This window comes from Rutidosis leptorrhynchoides, chromosome 2 (genome assembly GCF_046630445.1).
Source record: "Rutidosis leptorrhynchoides isolate AG116_Rl617_1_P2 chromosome 2, CSIRO_AGI_Rlap_v1, whole genome shotgun sequence".
Lineage (NCBI taxonomy): Eukaryota > Viridiplantae > Streptophyta > Magnoliopsida > Asterales > Asteraceae > Rutidosis > Rutidosis leptorrhynchoides.
Window position 1 is genome coordinate 572,069,344 of NC_092334.1, and position 18,862 is coordinate 572,088,205.

Here is an 18,862-nt window from a genome sequence, read left to right on the forward strand (position 1 = left end):
GTGATTACGGAAGAATTATTCTTGCACCCACTTTTGCTTTAGTGGTTGAAGGAATAATACTTGTTTATTATAAAGTGATCACTCATGCTTTGATAGTTGTAAAATATAATATTTGTTTATTGTAAAAGTAACAACTTTTACTTTAATGATGGAAGTGATAATATTTGTTTATAGAAATATTCTTCCTGTAACCACTTTTGAATATTATAGAAGATACTTTTATTAATCAATCGGCCAATTGATTTTAATAAAAGACTCTTTCATGATTAAGGGTGTATATAAATATATTAACCAATATGCATGAGAAAAATACACAAGTTACGAACACCAAAATATTCTTCTGCAAAAGGAATTCTTGTTTCTGCCAAAACAAGAATTTAATCTCTGTCTTATCCCAAAGTGATATTCGTGTAACCCAGGCTATAAGGGTCGAATAATTACTTTCGGAAAGTGATACCACGATTCAGTGATTTATGCGGCTATCGATTATGAATTTAATAAAACCTCCAACACCATTTACGTTCTCCGGCGACGGCAACCTTTAACGGAAAAGGTGTATTATTAATCCTCGGTTTTTAACACGCATAACGGTACCGTTTAATCTTAAAACCACCGTTGCACGATGAATTGCTTCCGTCCGATGAACGCAAGTTAGCCGGAAAATCTGAGGCCGAAAAACTACAGTCTATTGCTTCTACACCGGTCACCATCCACAATTGATCTTATTGCCGTAATTGTTGATTTTATAAATTTCGTCGATTCATATATTAATGGCCTGTTGTACGAAACTCTATTTATTCAAACGACTATCCTATTGAATAAACCCTAATTTAACTCTTAATCCGCCAGATTCCATTTGAAGTATCAGTCTGAATTCGGAATTCCGATTCAGATAATCATTACGCCGGATTCCGTTTATATGACAACGATGTAAGCAATAGTTGATTATTACGGAGTATTATTTTTTATTTATTTTTTTTCCCGTGTGGCTATTTTTCATGTTGGTTTGAGAAGCTGAATTACTAAATGGGTAATATATGTGTTAATTTTGTTTCCAAGGTAACAATTAGGAAGATATTTATTGGTGTTTTAGCTAAAGAAACTACTATTGGTTAGTCGCTAATTCCTTTTGTTGGTTAATGATTTTTTTTAATGATGAATTATTTTTGTTGGTGTTTATCTGATTTGATTGTTATATGTGTATATTTACACATACTTGGATTCTTTAATTAAATAGATTGGAAAGTATATCACTTAATCATCTTTTATTTTGTATATAGTGCTATTCGAAACGATCTCTTTGCAGACATATTTCGAAAAAGTATTGATCGGATTTCTTTTTGTTTATTTGTATGTTGACAATACATTGTTAGAAGTCAAATTGTAGTTCTCTTTGATATTTTAGAGAGTGTGATATTTATTTTGTGGGTTATGGTGAATAATTTTTTAATTGGTTTTAATGCAGGGAGATCCAGTTCTTTGTGAGATATGTGTTGGCAATGGTATTTTGTTTTTTCTGAATTCATTGTGTTCTTGCTAAATTGGCATGCTTTATGTTTGCTTTTAATGGTTTTCTTGCAGGGAGATCAATCTTTGCACTTCCATTTTGCAGTAACAGTTGTGTACAATCTTTAATACTGATATCAGGTTTGTTATATTATCTCACTAATGTTAATTCAACTTATTTTTTGTTTTAGTGGTCTTACATACATCTGGTATACCTTTGCAATTTGATCGTCTGCTTCATAATGGATCCTATAAGTCAAAATAGATTTTGAAAAACTTGGCTTCTGGTGATTCTGTATAGGTTTGTAATGACTTTCTTATGTAATTAATTTACTTCGAACTTGAATAATTCTGTATTTTTGAGTGGCTGTTTATAGATTTATGGATTTGTAGCTATGTTTGTTTGATATATTCTTCTAATAGAAATATATTTTCTAATAGGTTTGTAATGACTCAAAATAGATTTTTGTGTGGCTGCAACGCATAATTTTGCACGCTTTTTTAATCACCGTTTTTTGACTGTTGATATTTGCATTGTGTATTGGTTAAACATGTGTGCAGATCTAAATAGAAATGATGTGATTTGTTGTTGGTTTAATGGTATTTTGGTTGGTATCAATTATTCAATTGTCAAACAAAATGTGTTTCATGAGAGAATTTTTCATTTTAGCACACTGATGGTTTGAGTGTTTGCATTTTCATGCTTATTTGGTTGAGTCATATGTCACATTACAGAGCTCCCTGGAACATGCATTACTCTATTTGAAGGTGGCAAATTTTACCCATTTCAGCATGCTCGTGTCCTTAAATACTTATTGATCATTTTTCAAATATATATGCTTTATGTGGCAGTTTTTTCATGTTTATATTTATATATTTATATTTACATATATATTTGTAAAATTTTTAGAAGAAATTTCAATCGTATCTGATGGGTTTATAACAGGATCTGATATTATAATTACCATGTAGGAGTGGGCTGGCCACGATCGCTTCATCAACGTTATGCCTATTACCCCTTTATGCTTTGGGTGAAGGAGCATATGGTATGAGTTTTTATCTATGTTTTTTTTTTTTTTTTTTTTGAATTAATAGTTTGCTTCTTATATTACTTTACTATTGACATTAATAGAAGTTTCCGTTTTCAGTCTATTCCCTTTTCAACTATTCTAGACTAGAAGGCAACTTCAACCCAAATTTGATGCAGTTTATAGTCTTCTTGAAAATGTGTAGTGACTTGCTTTGTATGACAATCATGTCATGAGCCATCTACCGTGTTACTTTGTTGCTATAAAAATCTTGCAAACATGTTACAGTTAATTTTTTTTTAAAAGTAACATGTGCGTTGCTTTTGATGAATATTTGGACCCATAATAACTAATTTAAAGAAGTTCTTAATTATCTTGCTGTTAAAGTCACTTTAACACATTTAAAGTTAGAGTGTTGGTAACTATATATTTGTCTATGTTGGGTCAGATAATGACTTATTGGTTAAACTGTAATTGTCTTTATGTTAGGTTTTGCCAGATTGAGTAAAGTTTGAATGTTGAAAGTTAGCATGTGCAAATGAGAAGAAAGTTTGACTTGCGAAAGGATCCTCCTACTTCTTGCAGTACTGGTAAGTTTCCCTCTTTCGACGCATGTTATATTGGCACCTTATGTTGTGCATCAACTTATATGCTGCCATGTGACAGTATTTAGTTCCCTTAAACTTTGTCTTCGGAATGATCTTCATAATAGATATCTGACACGAATAAATGAATAGCGTACATAGCAGAATCTTGCTTGACAACATGACTTGATGTGAATATGGTAACATGATTTGAACCCACGAGAAATTTTATTAAAATATAAGCAGTGATTATCTTTAACACTTTTACATGTTATTAGTGTCTTATTTGCTTCACATTAGGATCCAGTGATCTAAAAGTTTTTTGCAAAAACCTATGTGGGTATACATTAAGGTTAAGTTGTGTATACAAAATTTGTGCAATTAATCAGAAGTATCAATTGATACTCAATTCATACATTGATCTAGAAGGTGATATATTGAGCATAATATACATGAATCATGATAATGCAAAACTGGTCTTTGAGTTTTGTATGGTATAATTAATTACTTTTGGGGGTGGTAATTTTGACCCATAATGATTGTGTAAGGGATCATATTGAATTGAAAAGTAATGAAATCTCAATTTAATATAGAAATAGAAGACTAATGCAGTCAATTATTTGTGATGCAATACAAAAGAGTTTCATTATGTATAAGAAAACTTGAGTTTCATTATGTATATAGTTATTTCAATCTTGAACCTTTCATTATGTATATAGTTAATTCAATCTTGAAACTTTTGTATGTAGTCTGTTTCTAAACTTGAGAGACATGGTGCACTGAATGGGTTAATCGAAATATATAATAATTAAGTATAAAAAAATAAGGTGTTTCATTTGATTTCTTTTGCAGTTAGGCCCTTACATATTTTCAGTATCTTTTATCTTGGCAGCAAATCTCATGTTTACAATATCATTATTTACCAGGTGCCATTGTACTTTGGATTTGACGGCTTAAGAAGGTATTTCTATAGTTTTGTATGATTTTGGTTATAAACTTTGTTGATATCATTTATATTAGTTTTATAGTATTTTGGTTATAAGGTTTGTTGATATAATCTATATTAGTGCAGCTTATAGATACTTAAATTGATTTGATATTAGGTCAGTATCTTATACGTTAGTAAGTGTGATTGTGTATGTTGACTCATACTTTGATATATAATTACACAAGTACTAATTGCATAAAAGCTTCACTAAAATTGAATTTTTTGTGTGTACACATGTATTGATATGTATATAGTGTGGTCTAATGAATGATGTTTTTTTAAAGGCCCCTGCTCCAAAATATATTCTATCGGGATACTTGAGTGTCCATTAGAGACTCCAAGTCCCCACTACTAGGCTATCCCTCGGGGTTTACTCTATCGAATGAACCTTGAACTATTATATTCTTCTATTAGATATGTATCTCAACTATATAATTTCAGATGCAAGCCAAACACTAGGTGGGCACAGGGATCATAACAATAGGGTGCAACTGAACAACAAGCTCATTGGTCAACTATATAATTTAGATACCTAATACTTATTCATGTCTATTTTGTTCAACCACTTTATTTATTTTATATGGTTACAAATCTATTGTCAAAAGATCGGTTGGACATGATGTGATTATAATTGTTTATAAAGTATTTTTAACGATAAGATTATGGGGTTAGAAAGAAAAATTGAAGACTTGAGTAGATTTGATAGGGATATGGCCTTAAGTTTTTGGTGTTAAAAATGGATTTAAATAAAGATAGCTCTAAGAACGATATCTCAACTACATTTTCATTTTTTTTTTTTTTTTTTTTTTTAATCTAAGAACGTGTGAAACAATAAGATGGGTCATATCATTACTCATCTTTTATACACTTGATGAACTTAATATAGAGCTAATAATCTATAAACAATATGGTTGTGAAGATACAAGCATTGTAAATGATAAGATCGATGAAATGGATCTCCCTACTAAATTGCAAAAACAAGTCACTGTATGGGAGTGCGAAATGGTCATACCACGCAGTAATGTATTGGTAAGCAAACTAATTACTCATATTTATTAAACTATAAAATAACATTTGGATTAATATAATTGTGTATTCCATCCACTAATATAAAGTCATTTACAACTTTAAATCAATACAGTTTTATATCTTTATTCTATACTAATATATTTAACAACTATGTACTATTGTAGCGTCTTCCAAACAAACTTATGTTACTATCAGGCTTACGGAGTGGTAAAGCAGTTAAATGCATCAATCTAGGAAAAAGAAAATACAAGTGGAGGTTGAGACGAGAAGAATAAGAAAAGGCCAAACCTCTGCGTGTCTTATGGATTTACAAGTTTTCGAAGAAAAACTAAACTCAAACCGGGGTCAACATGTTCTTTCAAGTACTGCTGCAAATACCGTACCTTTTACTACTATCATGCTTCCAAAACCTAAAGTGTTACGCTTCCATTTCAACTTTTTTTACGAACCACTTTTATGCACTTTATGAATCTTTACAACATTCCTTAGAACAACTTATTTTGATTAGTTGAATTCAAAACATTGTTTGTTTACATGTCAACTTATATGTCTTATATTGAAGATGTTTTGTTCTTTGTTAATAACTTCATTCGTACTTTATACTTTTTTTTATTAGGGCCTGTCGTGCAACGCACGGGCTCTTAAAAGCTAGTTAAATATAAAATACACAATTTAGTGGGCACTGGGCAGTAAAATTGTGAATACGGTAAGCAGCTAATTAGTAATTTCGTACCTTTCTAAGAGGGAGAACGAGTTTTGGGCTTGAAGGTTGTTGAGCTCCTTTTCTTATGCAGAGGATGGCGATGAATCGCAGACATTATGTTGCTTCTGCTGTAAATTCTTTCTTCATGTTCAAAGGTGAGCTTTCTTCTATCCACATTTTCTTTGAAACCCGTTTATCATATTCTTTTCAATTAGGTCTTCGATTCAATCCTCCTCATAAATCATTTTTAGTAGCTTCCCTCCACTCCAATTCTTCCTCAATACATAACGATTATGTAATGAATTAAATAAATCCCACATTGCCCAAGTATGGGATTGGGTGATGGTTTATAAGTCAAGGTGTCCCCTCCTCCTTCAAGCTAGCTTTTGGGAGTGAGTTTTACACTTGGTCTTATGACTAGTCCGAGCTTACCTCCGTTTTGTCCCAGGGTCGGCTTTGGATCTCTCCGGTTCGTCCCCGGAGATCGTGACAATGGTATCAGAGCAACCCACCTTTTCGGGTCCCGACAACTCGGAGTGGTGGCTTGGGCTCAATGATGGGTGCCAGCCGTGACCAACGAGGACGTTGGTCCTTAAGGGTGGGGTATTGTAATGAATTAAATAATTCCCACATTTTGCCTAAGTATGGGATTGGGTGATGGTTTATAAGTCAAGGTGTCCCCTCCTCCTTCAAGCTAGCTTTTGGTAGTGAGTTCTACACTTGGTCTTATGGCTAGTCCGAGCTTACCTCCGGTTCGTCCCAGGGTCGGCTTTGGATCTCTCCGGTTCATCCCAGGAGATCGTGACAGATTATGATGATCGCCCTCTATCTAGGTATCAAAAAGTTACCAACTTGAATGATGCCTACAACCTGTTTGATGAAATGACTCAGAGAAGACCTCTGCCATCTGTGGTTAAATTTAATCAATATGGTGTCTAGGTTTCTAATGTGATAGGCACGGAGTGTAATTTTTCTATTTATACCTAGTTACTTACATTTCTACCCTAAATCACTAATTTACGCAAAACACTGACACTAACTCGTATTTTTAATCAATATGATTTTTATCCTTCAATCTCCCCCTAAGATGTGAGTTGTGTCTTAAGTAATGCACCGACACTAACTTGCATCTTTAATCGAATGGGATAAAATCCTTTCAATCTCCCCTATGATGTGAGTTGTGGCGGGTAACCTTCATCTTTGAACTTGACATTGCCGGAGCTCTGAGCACGGAGGTCTCTGAAGCTCTTGATCATTGATGAAGATCACTCAAAATTTTCAAAGAACTACTCTGAAGTTTATCTTTGCGGTGCAGAAGCTCTTAGTAGTGGTCGTTATCATGTAGTTTGTCTTTGAGGTGCGAAAGCTTTGAGTAGTAGACCTTTTGTAGATGTCTTGTAATTTGTTGTTGGATATGTTGGAGGTGCAAGCTTTAATCAATCATTTCATTTGATAGTTCTAACAATCTACACTAACAAGGATAGTGTACACGTCCGTTCACCTTATGTCACCGAGGCACAACCTTAACGCTCAGAGATGAACTCTACAAAGTTACTACGATAATTTGAGCAGAAATCTTATAACTAAATAGGTCACTTGAATTATATTCTAAGTGTTAACAATTTTCTCATTCCTCGCTTTCCTTGTCACCCGGAAAGTTCGTTTGCAAGAGAGTTAATTGGCATGTGTCGCTATCCAATACGATGACTAGCAGTGGTTGACATTGACACACTACCCAAAACACAAATTCCTATATCTTGCTCATCTTGCTCCTTTTAGCCCGAAGTGATTATGTCAGAGCTTGATACTTGCACCGTGTCGCAATCCTACACCAAGGATTTGCTGTTGATGACACATTTCAATACCTTTAGTCACATGGGACTATAACTATGAACTTCCTTTCATTTGTTCATCCCATGTCCAAATCACAAAATGGACAATCAGAATATTTGAATGCATGTGCCACTTTCCTAAACAAGGAATATATGTGGATGGCAAAACCAACCTTACACCACCGTGCTATTGAAATTACATTGTCATTCATGACAGATTATTCATTCCATTGTAATTTCCTATGAAGAAGAGATTATGGGTAAGTTTTGAGATTTTGGAAGAAGAGATTTTGAGAAGCTTGGAAGAAGAGATTTTGGGAAAGTTTTTCAAGGCAGATGTTCTTGCAGCATAAGTTTGACTTTTGAGTAACATGAATCATATGATAATTTATGATTTTGGGCAAATTTTATTGCATTTGGATTTTGGTCAGAATGGTGAAAAATCTTTTTGAAATTTATTGGTCTTTAATAGGGTGTTTGGTTCATTGCTTGTTAATATCCAAAATCAGGTGGAATTTTAATACAAATTCTGTTGACAACATTTCAGCTCATTAAATAAATTACCGTTTCTAATCATATGACAAAATATGCTTCAAAAAATCAAAGGAACCAAAAATACTTTAATGTACACCTTTAACCCAGGTGTTTAGCGTTTGTTCAATGCATTTTTATGCTTTCTATTCTATGATTCCTTTCGCTTTCTGAGTCTTCGCAGTACAATTCAAATTAATCACAATTGTAAAGACGGGTAAAGTTATCGGTTAAGTAACAAATTTATGGATGTAATGAAAAATTCCTCCTCTGCTATAACACTTGACCAAAAACTGCTATTTTGTATCATCTTTATCTTCTCTGGTCTTCACTTTCTTTCTTTTGGACGCATGCTTAGCTTGCGGCTCATTATAATACATCAATCTCATGTTTCGCTCTCAGCTGTACTTGTTTTTAAATCTCTAGCTAAAAGTATAAAATGAGTTCAGAAATCTCTTTTAACAAAATGTTAAAAAAGAAAAAAACAGAATATACAGTAACGCACATATGAAGAGGTCTTTTTACTGAAAGTAAAAATAATTAGGTGTTGCAGCAGTAACTGAAGAAAACATAATGGTGTGATATATTTATATATACCCACTCCTGTCCAAAATGGACTCTAGACTCTAGAGTCAATTCGAATATCAGTAATCAGTAATTTAATGACAATAGACTTGTATATATGAGTTTGAAATGAAATCATACACTGCAATCTAACATTTTGTAGTTTCTTGACTAGGCTGCATAAGACTTCTTATGCTGAAAACCACCAACACTTTCTCTTTTGACTCCAATTATGTTTGTAGTTCTTTGACTAAGCTGTCTGAAATGTTGTGCGATGGTGCTTTAGTTGTTGAACGCAGATGCCAACCAATCATGCTCGATCCGCATGCCCTAAGAAACTTAGATTATTAGTAGTATAAAGTAATTTGAGTAAGAAAAACATGTCGATTTTTTTTTATTTTTTTTATTTTTTTTTTAAATCAGAGAGGACCTTTTTAATATGACTAATAATTTGTATACATAATGATACATCATATTAAAATGCAGCTTCAATGAAATAATTCTACATTAAATCTTACACAGTATCTAGTTAGCTCATCTGAAAATAATATTGTTTAACAAATAGTTAGTGTGATCATATATATATATATATATATATATATGGGCAGGATCAATGGGGAAGTAACCAATCGAGGGAAGCAATTTTTTTTTTTTTTTTCGTTTTTTGATAAAACTTTGTTCACGAACATTATAGGTTGGATGAAAATATGAACATTTAAAATAGACACTTCGTGATGAATGTTATTATTTTGGCGGGAAAACGATCGACAAAAATAACATTCAAGATAATATTGTTCGTGAAGAATGTTAACGTTTTTTTTTTTTTTTTCCATGTTTTGTGAAGTAAAATTTAGCCCGATTTAGAGTTTAAGGTTTAGGGTTTAGGGTTTAGGGTTTGGTGTGTTAAAAACTAAATCTAAACCCTAAATCTAAACCCTAAACCCTAAATTTCTAAACCCTAATATCTAAACTCTATAAACCCTAATATCTAAACACTAATATTTAAACCCTAATATCTAAAACCTCAACATACGCTCGAAAAACACGATAATTGTTATATATTACTTCTTCGAGCGTTTTCCCGCCAAAATAAAAACATTTATCACAAAGTGTCTTTATTAAATGTTCATATTTTCATCCAACCTATAATGTTCGTGAACAAAGTTTTTTCAAAAAACGAAAAAAAAAAAAAACATTTGCTTCCCCCGCTTGGTTACTTCCCTCTTGATCCTACCACTATATATATATATATATATATATATATATAGGGACAAGTGAGATTTTAAAAAAAAATTGAGAAGGATGCTCACCTTTAATTCATTGGATGTCGATTTTGGGGATATGGGAGATGAGGGGCCAGTAGTTGTAGGATCCTCTTCTAATTCTACTTTTACTACACCTTTTATTCAGCTTTGGGCATCTAATGATTCTCAAACCGAGAAGTGAAGGAAGCAACATTTCTGGTAGATTTTTCATTTTTGGGCAGTCTTGAATGTGGAGATGTTGGAGGGAGGTGAGTAGTTGTGTTCCCACTGATATTGTTTCCAGTTCATCCAAGTCATCTATCCGGACAGAAGTAGGAGACGATGGAAGTACAAGATCTTTCATCTTTGGGCAATTGTTAATTAATAGATATCGGAGTGAGGTGAGGTGTTGCAATCCCATCGATATTGTTTCCATATCCTTAAATTTTAATATCCAGAGAGAAGTGAGAGATGGTGGAAGAAGATGAGACAACTGACTGTCACTAATACTATCATACTCCTCATGACGCCGGATCCCAGACCAAGCTCCCCCAAATAAGGTTAGATTAACAAGAGAGAGTGGGAAATTCTGTGGGCCCCACTCTGATATGGGCTTCTTTAACCCACCTATTGTTAAGTATTGCAATTTGGGAGGCCAAAGCCCACGAGGAAAGGAGCTGTCCATTCTGGGACAATCGTAAATTGCCAAGTGTTTTAGCGAGGTAAGATAGGGCAATTGCTGATCAGGAAATGATTCCAGACTTTGACAAGAAGTTATATTTAAAGTGGCGATATTTACAAAGCAATTCAGTTGACGTATGAACTTCAGATTCGGAAAATGAAGTATTTGTACATGCTTAAGCAATGGCATGCCTTCGTTGTTGTTTTTTATAAGCATCCGACTCTTGTCTCCTCCTTCGTATCCTCCCAACTCCTCTACTATTACTTTCTTACATCCGAAAATCTCAAGTGACTTAAGCTTCTTCCATCCTCCCCCTGATGAAAAGGAAATATTCGTGATTGAATCACAATAATAAATACTTAATCTCTCAATGTTGTTAGGACAACTGCCACGCTCAATACTCTTACAACGCTTTATCTCTAAAATCTTAAGTGACGTGAGTAGCTTGTTTCCACTCCTACCAACCACCCCCTCATCCATCTCTCCAAGACTCTCCAAATTATTACAATCAGCTACATTTAACTTCCTTAAACTCACAAGAACCCTACTTGCCTTTGCTTCTGATTCCCACAAGTATCTTATCTCATCACACCACATAATGGTTAATTCTTCAACTGCCCTCAGATGCTCACTAGTACCTCTCCACACCTCATCAGTAAGGCCTGAAATACGATCTAGTTTTAACTCGGTGATTAATGAAGCTGAATGAACCAAACTTGTCAACACATTATGATCACACTCCCGTATTTCAAGATTTCTTAGTGATGGTAGTGCTTCGATTGACACTTGTACCAGATTAGGACAACTTCTTATAACAAGCTTTTCAAGGCATGGAAACACAACCCCACTATTGGTTGACCATGACTCCCACTCCTTCATATTTTCAAAGGTTAGAGTTTTAAGCAAGGGGAATGAAACACCACCAGTACCAAGAAACTCAACACCCACATTATTCACCCCATCCATGCCTTCAATAAACAACTCTTCAACTGAAGGTAGCTGGCCAAGTGTTGGCAAAGATGTACTCCTTTTACAACCACGAATCGACACATGTGACAACCTAGCAAAAGAGGGATCCGCAACCCAATTTGAAAGCTGTATTCCCCCGTATGACACAATATTGAGTTGTTCTAAAGCATCATTATGAGGCTTCAACTCATCTAATACTTCCTTTTCAAGCAAATATTTTCGAGAACCGTCGAACACATCACTCCATGTCAACTCTAACTTGATAAGCCTCTTATGCAAAAAATTTGCCTCTCGTGCATCGGATGCAATTTGTACTTTGTCCAACCCTTTAATAGAGATATTTCCACAAAGGTTCTTTAGTTCTTTAAGCTCGGTAAGTCTAAATCTGTTTTCTGCTCCAATGATTATTTTGGAGAGTGTTTGCAAGCTTTGTAACTTACCAATTCCTAAGGGCATTTTATTCAAAAGTGGAGTGTCCCTGGTGTCAAAATGCCGCAAACTTCTAAGCTTTGAGAAGTTGTTGGGCAACTTACATAGAAGATAGCATCCAAACAGGATAAGTGTCTGAAGATTATAGAGATAGCAAACATTCTCCGGTAGTTGTGTGATCGGAGTTCGAGATAAATTAAGATACCTCAAGTGCCTCAGACTTCCAATTGACTCTGGTAACTCATTAATCTCAAACTTACTTAAGTTCAGAACCCTTAACAATGTTAGCTTTGGAAGTAAGTCAACCAGAATCTTATTAGACAGGTAGAATCTTTGCTGATCATTTATCATCCCAACAGACGTTGCCATGAATGTTCTTAAATTTCTAGCTCTTTTTAATGCCTCGAACTTATTATACGATTCGTACTCTTTGCGAACAAATGACATATGGCGATATTTTTCCAATGCTTTAGTCCATTTATCATTCTCCATCTCATTTTCTAACTTTACAAAAAATTCACCGGCAACTGATGTTGCCAAATCATTCATCAAGTCATGCATCACAAACAACGATTTATCATTTGGTGCATGTTGAAAAAACGACCTTGAAAACAACTTGTTAAAACATTCATGACCAAATTGTTCTTCCGTTAACTTGTTTGGAGTCGAGTGGTGTAAAAATCCTTTTCCCATCCATAGCAGAACCAACTCCCTGTTATCAAATATATAGCCTTTAGGAAATAAGGAGCAATATGCGAATAGCCGCTTTAAACACGCAGAAAGATCATTGTAACTTAGTCTAAGAGCAGGAACAATTCCACCTTCATCTTCTAGTCTCCATATCTCACTATTCAACACTTTCCTCCAATAATCTTCTTCATTATCTTTAGTCCTCAATAACCTCCCAAGTGTTGTCAAAGCCAACGGCAGGCAACCACATTTTTCCATAATACCTTCGCCATATGGTTTTAGAGTGGGATGTGAATCGAAGTTGGGTAAATCCAATGCGTGTTGAGCAAATAAAGTCATAGCATCATCATGAGACAAGCTTTTCAGTTGGTCTATACCATTATAGCCTAGCTTGTTGAGTAATTGATTCTTCCGTGTTGTCATGATGATTTTACTTCCGGGAGCACATGCACGAAATGGAGCAACTAAGGTTACCCAATCCTCATAACTTTCGCTCCATACATCATCCAACACTAACAGAAAACGTTTTCCCATAAGTTGCTTTTCAAGTGCTTCTTGAAGTAGATTAAAATCTGCATACTCCTTATTCTCACCAACTATAGATTGAAAGATAACTTTGCTTATACTAAAGCTATCAAAATCATCCGAAACACAAACCCACGCTTTGAGCTGGAAGTGATCCTTCACCTGGTTATGCTTATACAAAAGTCTGGCTAGGGTTGTTTTACCAACCCCACCCATAACAACTATTGGAACAATTCTATAGTTTACATTGCAAGGTTCATCCGTCAATAATTTGTGAATTAATGTCTGTTTTTCGAATTCACGTCCAACAATCGTAGATTCATCTACTAAAGAGGTCTGTAATCCTCTATTTATATTTTTTGGCCTTTCATCTTTTACAATTAAACCAAGCCTAGTTTTTTCCAATTCCAAATCTTGCAACTCCTTGGTAATACTATCTAACTTATGACTCATCGTTTCACTTAATAAGTAATTTGTGCAACAAGTTGGGATGGGTTTTCTTACCTTGCTAGTGAAGGCAACAGATTGTTGTTCGTTGAACTCACTCTCCATAGCATCCGTTGCTAAACCATCGATTATGTCGTCTATATCGTAAGCCAAATGTTGGAGACTATTTAACCACCGTTTGACAGCTTTATCAGTTACTTCCCTTTGAGAAGCATCATTCAGGAATTCTTGAATCTCGGAGAATTTCGTCTCCAACTTCTTGAGCTCGGATTGAATTCCAAGAGACCGAACAATTTTCTTCAAAGCTTCAGATGTCAACTTCTCAAGCACAACTTTGAGAAGCTCAGAAACGATAACTTCAGGCATTGTTAATTAGTATATTAGTCTATGATAGAGGCGAAATGGGGGTGTAATGAAAGTGGTTATTATCAAGAATAATATGGAATAATGCATTTGTAAGGAGTTTGAGTGGTTGATAAGGTCAACGTTTACTCTACCACACAAAAATCTTTTAAGATCTCCCTTGGTCAATAACTTAATGATAAAAAAAAAAAAAAAAAAAAAAAAAAAAAAAAATTGATAGATCTACCAAATTTTATCCATGGATCATTTTTAAGTGCATAAATATAATGTGTCTATCAATTTTAGTGTTGGATTTATCAACACTCATAACAAGAAGGGAGATCTTCGATTGCTATTAAAATTACACATAAGGAGTACTACATAAAAAGTGTGTTTTACTTCATAACTTCATTATATTCATCAACAAATAATTTACTGAGACTGCATTATATTTCCCTAAGAAAGTTTTTAGTTTTGAGCTTTCTAATATAAAAAGGTTCCATTGTATTGGTCCACATTACTAGATCTTCCATTTCAAGTGTTACTTTTTAGATCAATCAATTCAGAATAAGTGATTTCAGAGAAAAGAATTCTGATTAATAAAATTTTGGCCTTTCAAAAAAAAAAAAAAAAAAAAAAAAATAATTCTGATTGATAAAGAATAAAATTAATGAGATTTTCTAAAACTAAGGGATGAAAATGAAATATCTAGTGGTAAGTTTCCCTTCACGTATCTAGGTCTACCCATTGGTTCGATAATGAAAAAGTTGGAGGATTGGCATCCGGTCATTGATAAATTTAATAGTAGACTTTCGAGTTGGAGGATGAGGTCGATGTCATTTGGGGGAAGACTAGTTCTTATTAAAGCGGTTCTCACGAGTCTACCATTGTACTATTTCTCGCTCTATCGTGCCCCGGCTTGTGTGATTAAACTACTTGAGAGTGTAAGGCGCAACTTTTTTTGGGGCGGGTCGGGTTCGGGGTCAAAAATATCATGGGTCAAATGGGACATTGTCTTAAATTCTTACGAAAAAGGGGGGTTAAACATCGGGACTTTAAAAAACAAAAACTTGGCTCTTTTGGGGAAGTGGTGGTGGAGGTTTAAAACCGAAACCGACTCACTTTGGGTTAAAATAATTCGAAGTATTCATGGTTCGTGTGGTGGCTTGTTGTCGGATAGTGTAATCTCACACTCTACGACAATAGGCACTTGGAGAAATATTATCTTAGCAGGTTCGGAAATGGAAGACTCGCATGTACCATTCAAAAGCTCTTTCACCAAAGTCATTGGAGATGGAAGTAATACTCTCTTTTGGCATGATCACTGGATTGGCGAAGGCAAGCTATGCACTATGTTCCCTCGGTTATACAAACTCGAGCAATCTGCCCTTGTTACTATTTCTGACCGTGTACCCGAGGGAGGATATGTGTGGAACTGGAGAAGAACACCCACTGGACGAGCAGCTGGAGAATTCGAGGACCTAATTCTTTTGTTATCTTCTTTTATTTTTGATCGCAGGCAGGAGGATAAATGGAAGTGGTCGATTGCATCAGATGGTATCTTTAGAGTGAAGACGCTAGCGACTGAACTCGACATCCATTCTCTTCCAACGTGCACCTCTCAATATAACACTCTGAGGAATAATCTTGTGCCAAAAAAAATAGAAATTTTTGTATGGAGAGCGCTCAAGAAAAGACTTCCCGTTAGGCTCGAGCTAGACAAAAGGGGTATCGACCTTCATAGTGTGAGATGCCCGCTTTGCGACGACGATTTGGAATCCGTAGATCACTCACTCATCTTTTGTAAGCACGCTTTCGACGTTTGGGAGCGTGTTTTCAAATGGTGGAATTTGGGTAATTTTTCGCTACTAAGTCTACATGAAATCTTCGAAGGAAATGAAATTTTGAACAACACACTTTCGGGGTTCGGTAAGAAAATTTGGCAAGCTTCATTGTGGTGTTGTGCGTACCTCATTTGGAAGAACCGGAATAATATGGTATTTCAAAATAAATGTTGGAACGCACCGTTAGCGCTTAACGAAATACAAGTCAAATCTTTCGAATGGGTGGCAACGAGATCGGCAAGATCGAAAATTGATTGGCACACGTGGCTCTCTAATCCTAGTTCCTATTTTTCGATTTCCTAAGCTGTAAATCCTTTGAGCTGCAGCCTTTGCAACCCAAGGATGCTCTTGTGGTAGTGCTTAGTTTTTTTTCATGTTTTCCATGTTCTGTTTTGGTCGAGTTTGTGTTGTAGCTTAGTCGTGTTCTTCTGATGTACTGTTTCGATGCATAGGCTGCTCCTATGCCTCCTGTTTCCTGTTTAATACAATTTGCTTTTCAAAAAAAAAAAAAAAATGAAATATCTAGTAAAGATGAAATGGGTGTAGTAGCGCAAGCATGTTGTCAAGATCCGTATCTGTAGGAGTTTTGAGCCGTTGATATTGTGAACGTTTGTATTAAATAATTTTAGCCGATCGATAAGAAAAAGGAAGCATTAAATTTTGGACCATACGTTATATATAAAAACTTACACGTTAAATATGAAAACGTGCGTTTCCATTTATGTTTTAAAAAGGAGATTAAAATTAAAAATTACAATAGATCGTTTTCTTTTCTTTAAATTATCCTCATCTCAAACCTATTGTTTTGTTTTTTAAATGTCTTTTTTCTTCTAATTTTGACTTTCAAATATTTTTGTTTGGATATATATTATTCAATAAAATTTATATCAATTTATTATTTTTTTGAGTATATTTTCAACGGTATAACGTTAATTAAATATTATAAAACACATAACAAATAATAAAAATTTTAAGTTAAAGTTAGAAAAAATAGAACTCTAAAATCAACATATGACAATAAATTTAGGACGGAGTCAGTGGCGAAGGTTACAAGGGACAGGGGTGGGCTCCAGCCACCCCAAAAAATTTTGTACCAAGTAGCAATTAATTTCTTTTTAGGGACTATATGTGACAAGTTTGCAATCTAGCCCCCCCATTAGTTAGTAACGAGTCATTCAATTAAAGTTTTCATAAAATTAAAATAAAAGAACTCTACACTGACCATTGGTTTCTCTTGCGTTCCTGATTACCGTGCAAATCACTTGAATATTGTCTACAGGTTCGTCTCCTTTATTCTTCTGTTAATGATTAATGATATTATTTAATTTAAATTTATCGTCATCTGTATGTTACTACTCGTATTATAGTATTATTATTTATTATTATAAATTATTATATTATATTACTAAATTCATCTTCATTTATTATTATTAGCCATTTGCTCATCTAAATTATACTCTCACCATCTCAATTCAATAGTAATATTTTCATTTTTGAATCTTTTAAATTGATAGTCTACTTTTAAAAATAAATAAAATAATGAGGTAAAATTCTTTTATTAATCTGTGTGCCTAATGTTTGTGAACTATTAAATTGAAACGGATGGAGTAACAATCAATAACGATGATGATGATTGTTGTTATTTTTATTATTATAATTATTATTATTATATTATTATTGAACTTTACGTACGCTATATATATATATATATATATATATATATATATATATATATATATATATATATATATATATATATATATATAAAAGAGATCACACATTTTGTTAAAAAAAAATTCGCCTCCCCAATGTAGCGACCCGACAAAATCGTCATTGACGGCGCCGTCTACTTAAGTCCCGTTAGGTGGTCATAAGTCTTTAAAACAACATTTGACCAAAATATGTCGCATTCATTTCAAATGTAAAAGTGTTTCAAGTTTACAAAAGTAGTTCAACGACTAGTTACATTACAAAGTTTAACGTACAAATGAAACCTATGCGACACAATTTAAAAGTAGTCAAAAGACGCTCCAACTATGCATGTATACTCGACATCCAAGCAAGTATCAAAAAGAGTGCAGAAGCATGTATCACATAGCGTTCAAGGACCTGAGAAAACATATAGAAAACTGTCAACGAAAAACGTTGGTGAAATCATAGGTGTATTAGTAAACGTGCATTTGAACCACAAGATTTAATATAAGTTGATTATCTAAATCATTTGCATTCCAAAAGTTGTTGTTCGCGAGCACCCAATTATCAAGACTTAACCAACGTTACCCCATCACCAATAGTGTTAGAACATACACTGTTTTCTCGAAAATATATTTCATCCGCTAACGGTAGCGAACCGTCCGAATGAGGCTCGTCAAGCCCATGTGATCACATAATATAAGTTCTCGTTTACACCCTACAAGTGTAACTAATGATAATTGAATTGAGGCTTTTTGTTCAAACTCGCACGTGAAATGTTTGTTTTCGTACTTGTGTTCAAAGCATAAAAGTATGATACGTATATGTTTCACATCCCATAGTTTAAAATGTAAAAGTTGTTGAAAAGGTGGGACTATGATCTCACCTTGAGTGCACGAGTAAATAAAGTACTTCACAAAGTAACGTGTGCAAGGACGAGTGCTAGTCTTGACCTAAACAAGTAGGTTGTATCAATAACGGTAAACACGGTTGGTCAAAGATGTTCAATTAGTCATATGGCTCGTTACGACTCGATTAATATAGCATGTGAATCAAATCGTCAAGTTTCATGCAAGATTCAAGTATAAAAGCATGTTAGAAACGATTGCATAAGTATTCGGTTAAGTTTGATTAAAAGTCAAACTTGGTCAAAGTCAAAGTCAACGGGGTCGGGTCGGGTATCCGACAATTTTTCTATGAAAGGTAAGCATATATAAGTATGTTGGCCAAGTT

General features: G+C 34.2%; 1 protein-coding gene and 1 long non-coding RNA gene across 9 annotated transcripts; one reads left to right on the forward strand and one right to left on the reverse strand.

Moving 5' to 3' along the window:
* The first annotated feature begins 518 nt into the window (after positions 1–518).
* Positions 519–5,621, forward strand: LOC139893192 (uncharacterized). 6 transcript variants are annotated; one of them, XR_011774388.1, is made up of 7 exons: positions 519–730; positions 850–930; positions 1,466–1,502; positions 1,582–1,647; positions 2,479–2,552; positions 3,024–3,124; positions 4,045–4,541. It is a non-coding gene; the product is annotated as an uncharacterized lncRNA (long non-coding RNA). The 6 variants fall into 6 exon arrangements; XR_011774391.1 differs by lacking the exon at positions 519–730 and adding an exon at positions 1,060–1,111 and having other exon boundaries at positions 869–930; XR_011774392.1 differs by lacking the exon at positions 519–730 and adding an exon at positions 5,300–5,621 and having other exon boundaries at positions 869–930; positions 1,466–1,647; positions 4,045–4,079.
* Positions 5,622–8,256: 2,635 nt separating this feature from the next.
* LOC139894587 (putative disease resistance RPP13-like protein 1) lies at positions 8,257–14,153 on the reverse strand. Of its 3 annotated transcripts, none has more exons than XR_011775095.1 (3): positions 10,076–14,153; positions 8,907–9,095; positions 8,257–8,623 (listed from the first exon to the last, which is right to left on the reverse strand). XR_011775095.1 is itself a non-coding variant. In XM_071877958.1 (2 exons), the coding sequence occupies exon 1, from the start codon at positions 14,115–14,117 to the stop codon at positions 10,083–10,085; it is 4,035 nt and encodes a 1,344-aa protein (XP_071734059.1). In that variant the 5' UTR covers positions 14,118–14,153; the 3' UTR covers positions 8,654–9,095; positions 10,076–10,082. The 3 variants fall into 3 exon arrangements, 1 of the variants encoding a protein (XP_071734059.1); XR_011775094.1 differs by having other exon boundaries at positions 8,257–8,627; XM_071877958.1 differs by lacking the exon at positions 8,257–8,623 and having other exon boundaries at positions 8,654–9,095.
* Positions 14,154–18,862: the final 4,709 nt, after the last annotated feature.

Coding starts and splice junctions, on each gene's coding strand:
- LOC139894587 (XM_071877958.1), bottom strand. CDS start 14,117: ATGCCTGAAGTTATCGTTTCTGAGCTTCTCAAAGTTGTGCTTGAGAAG.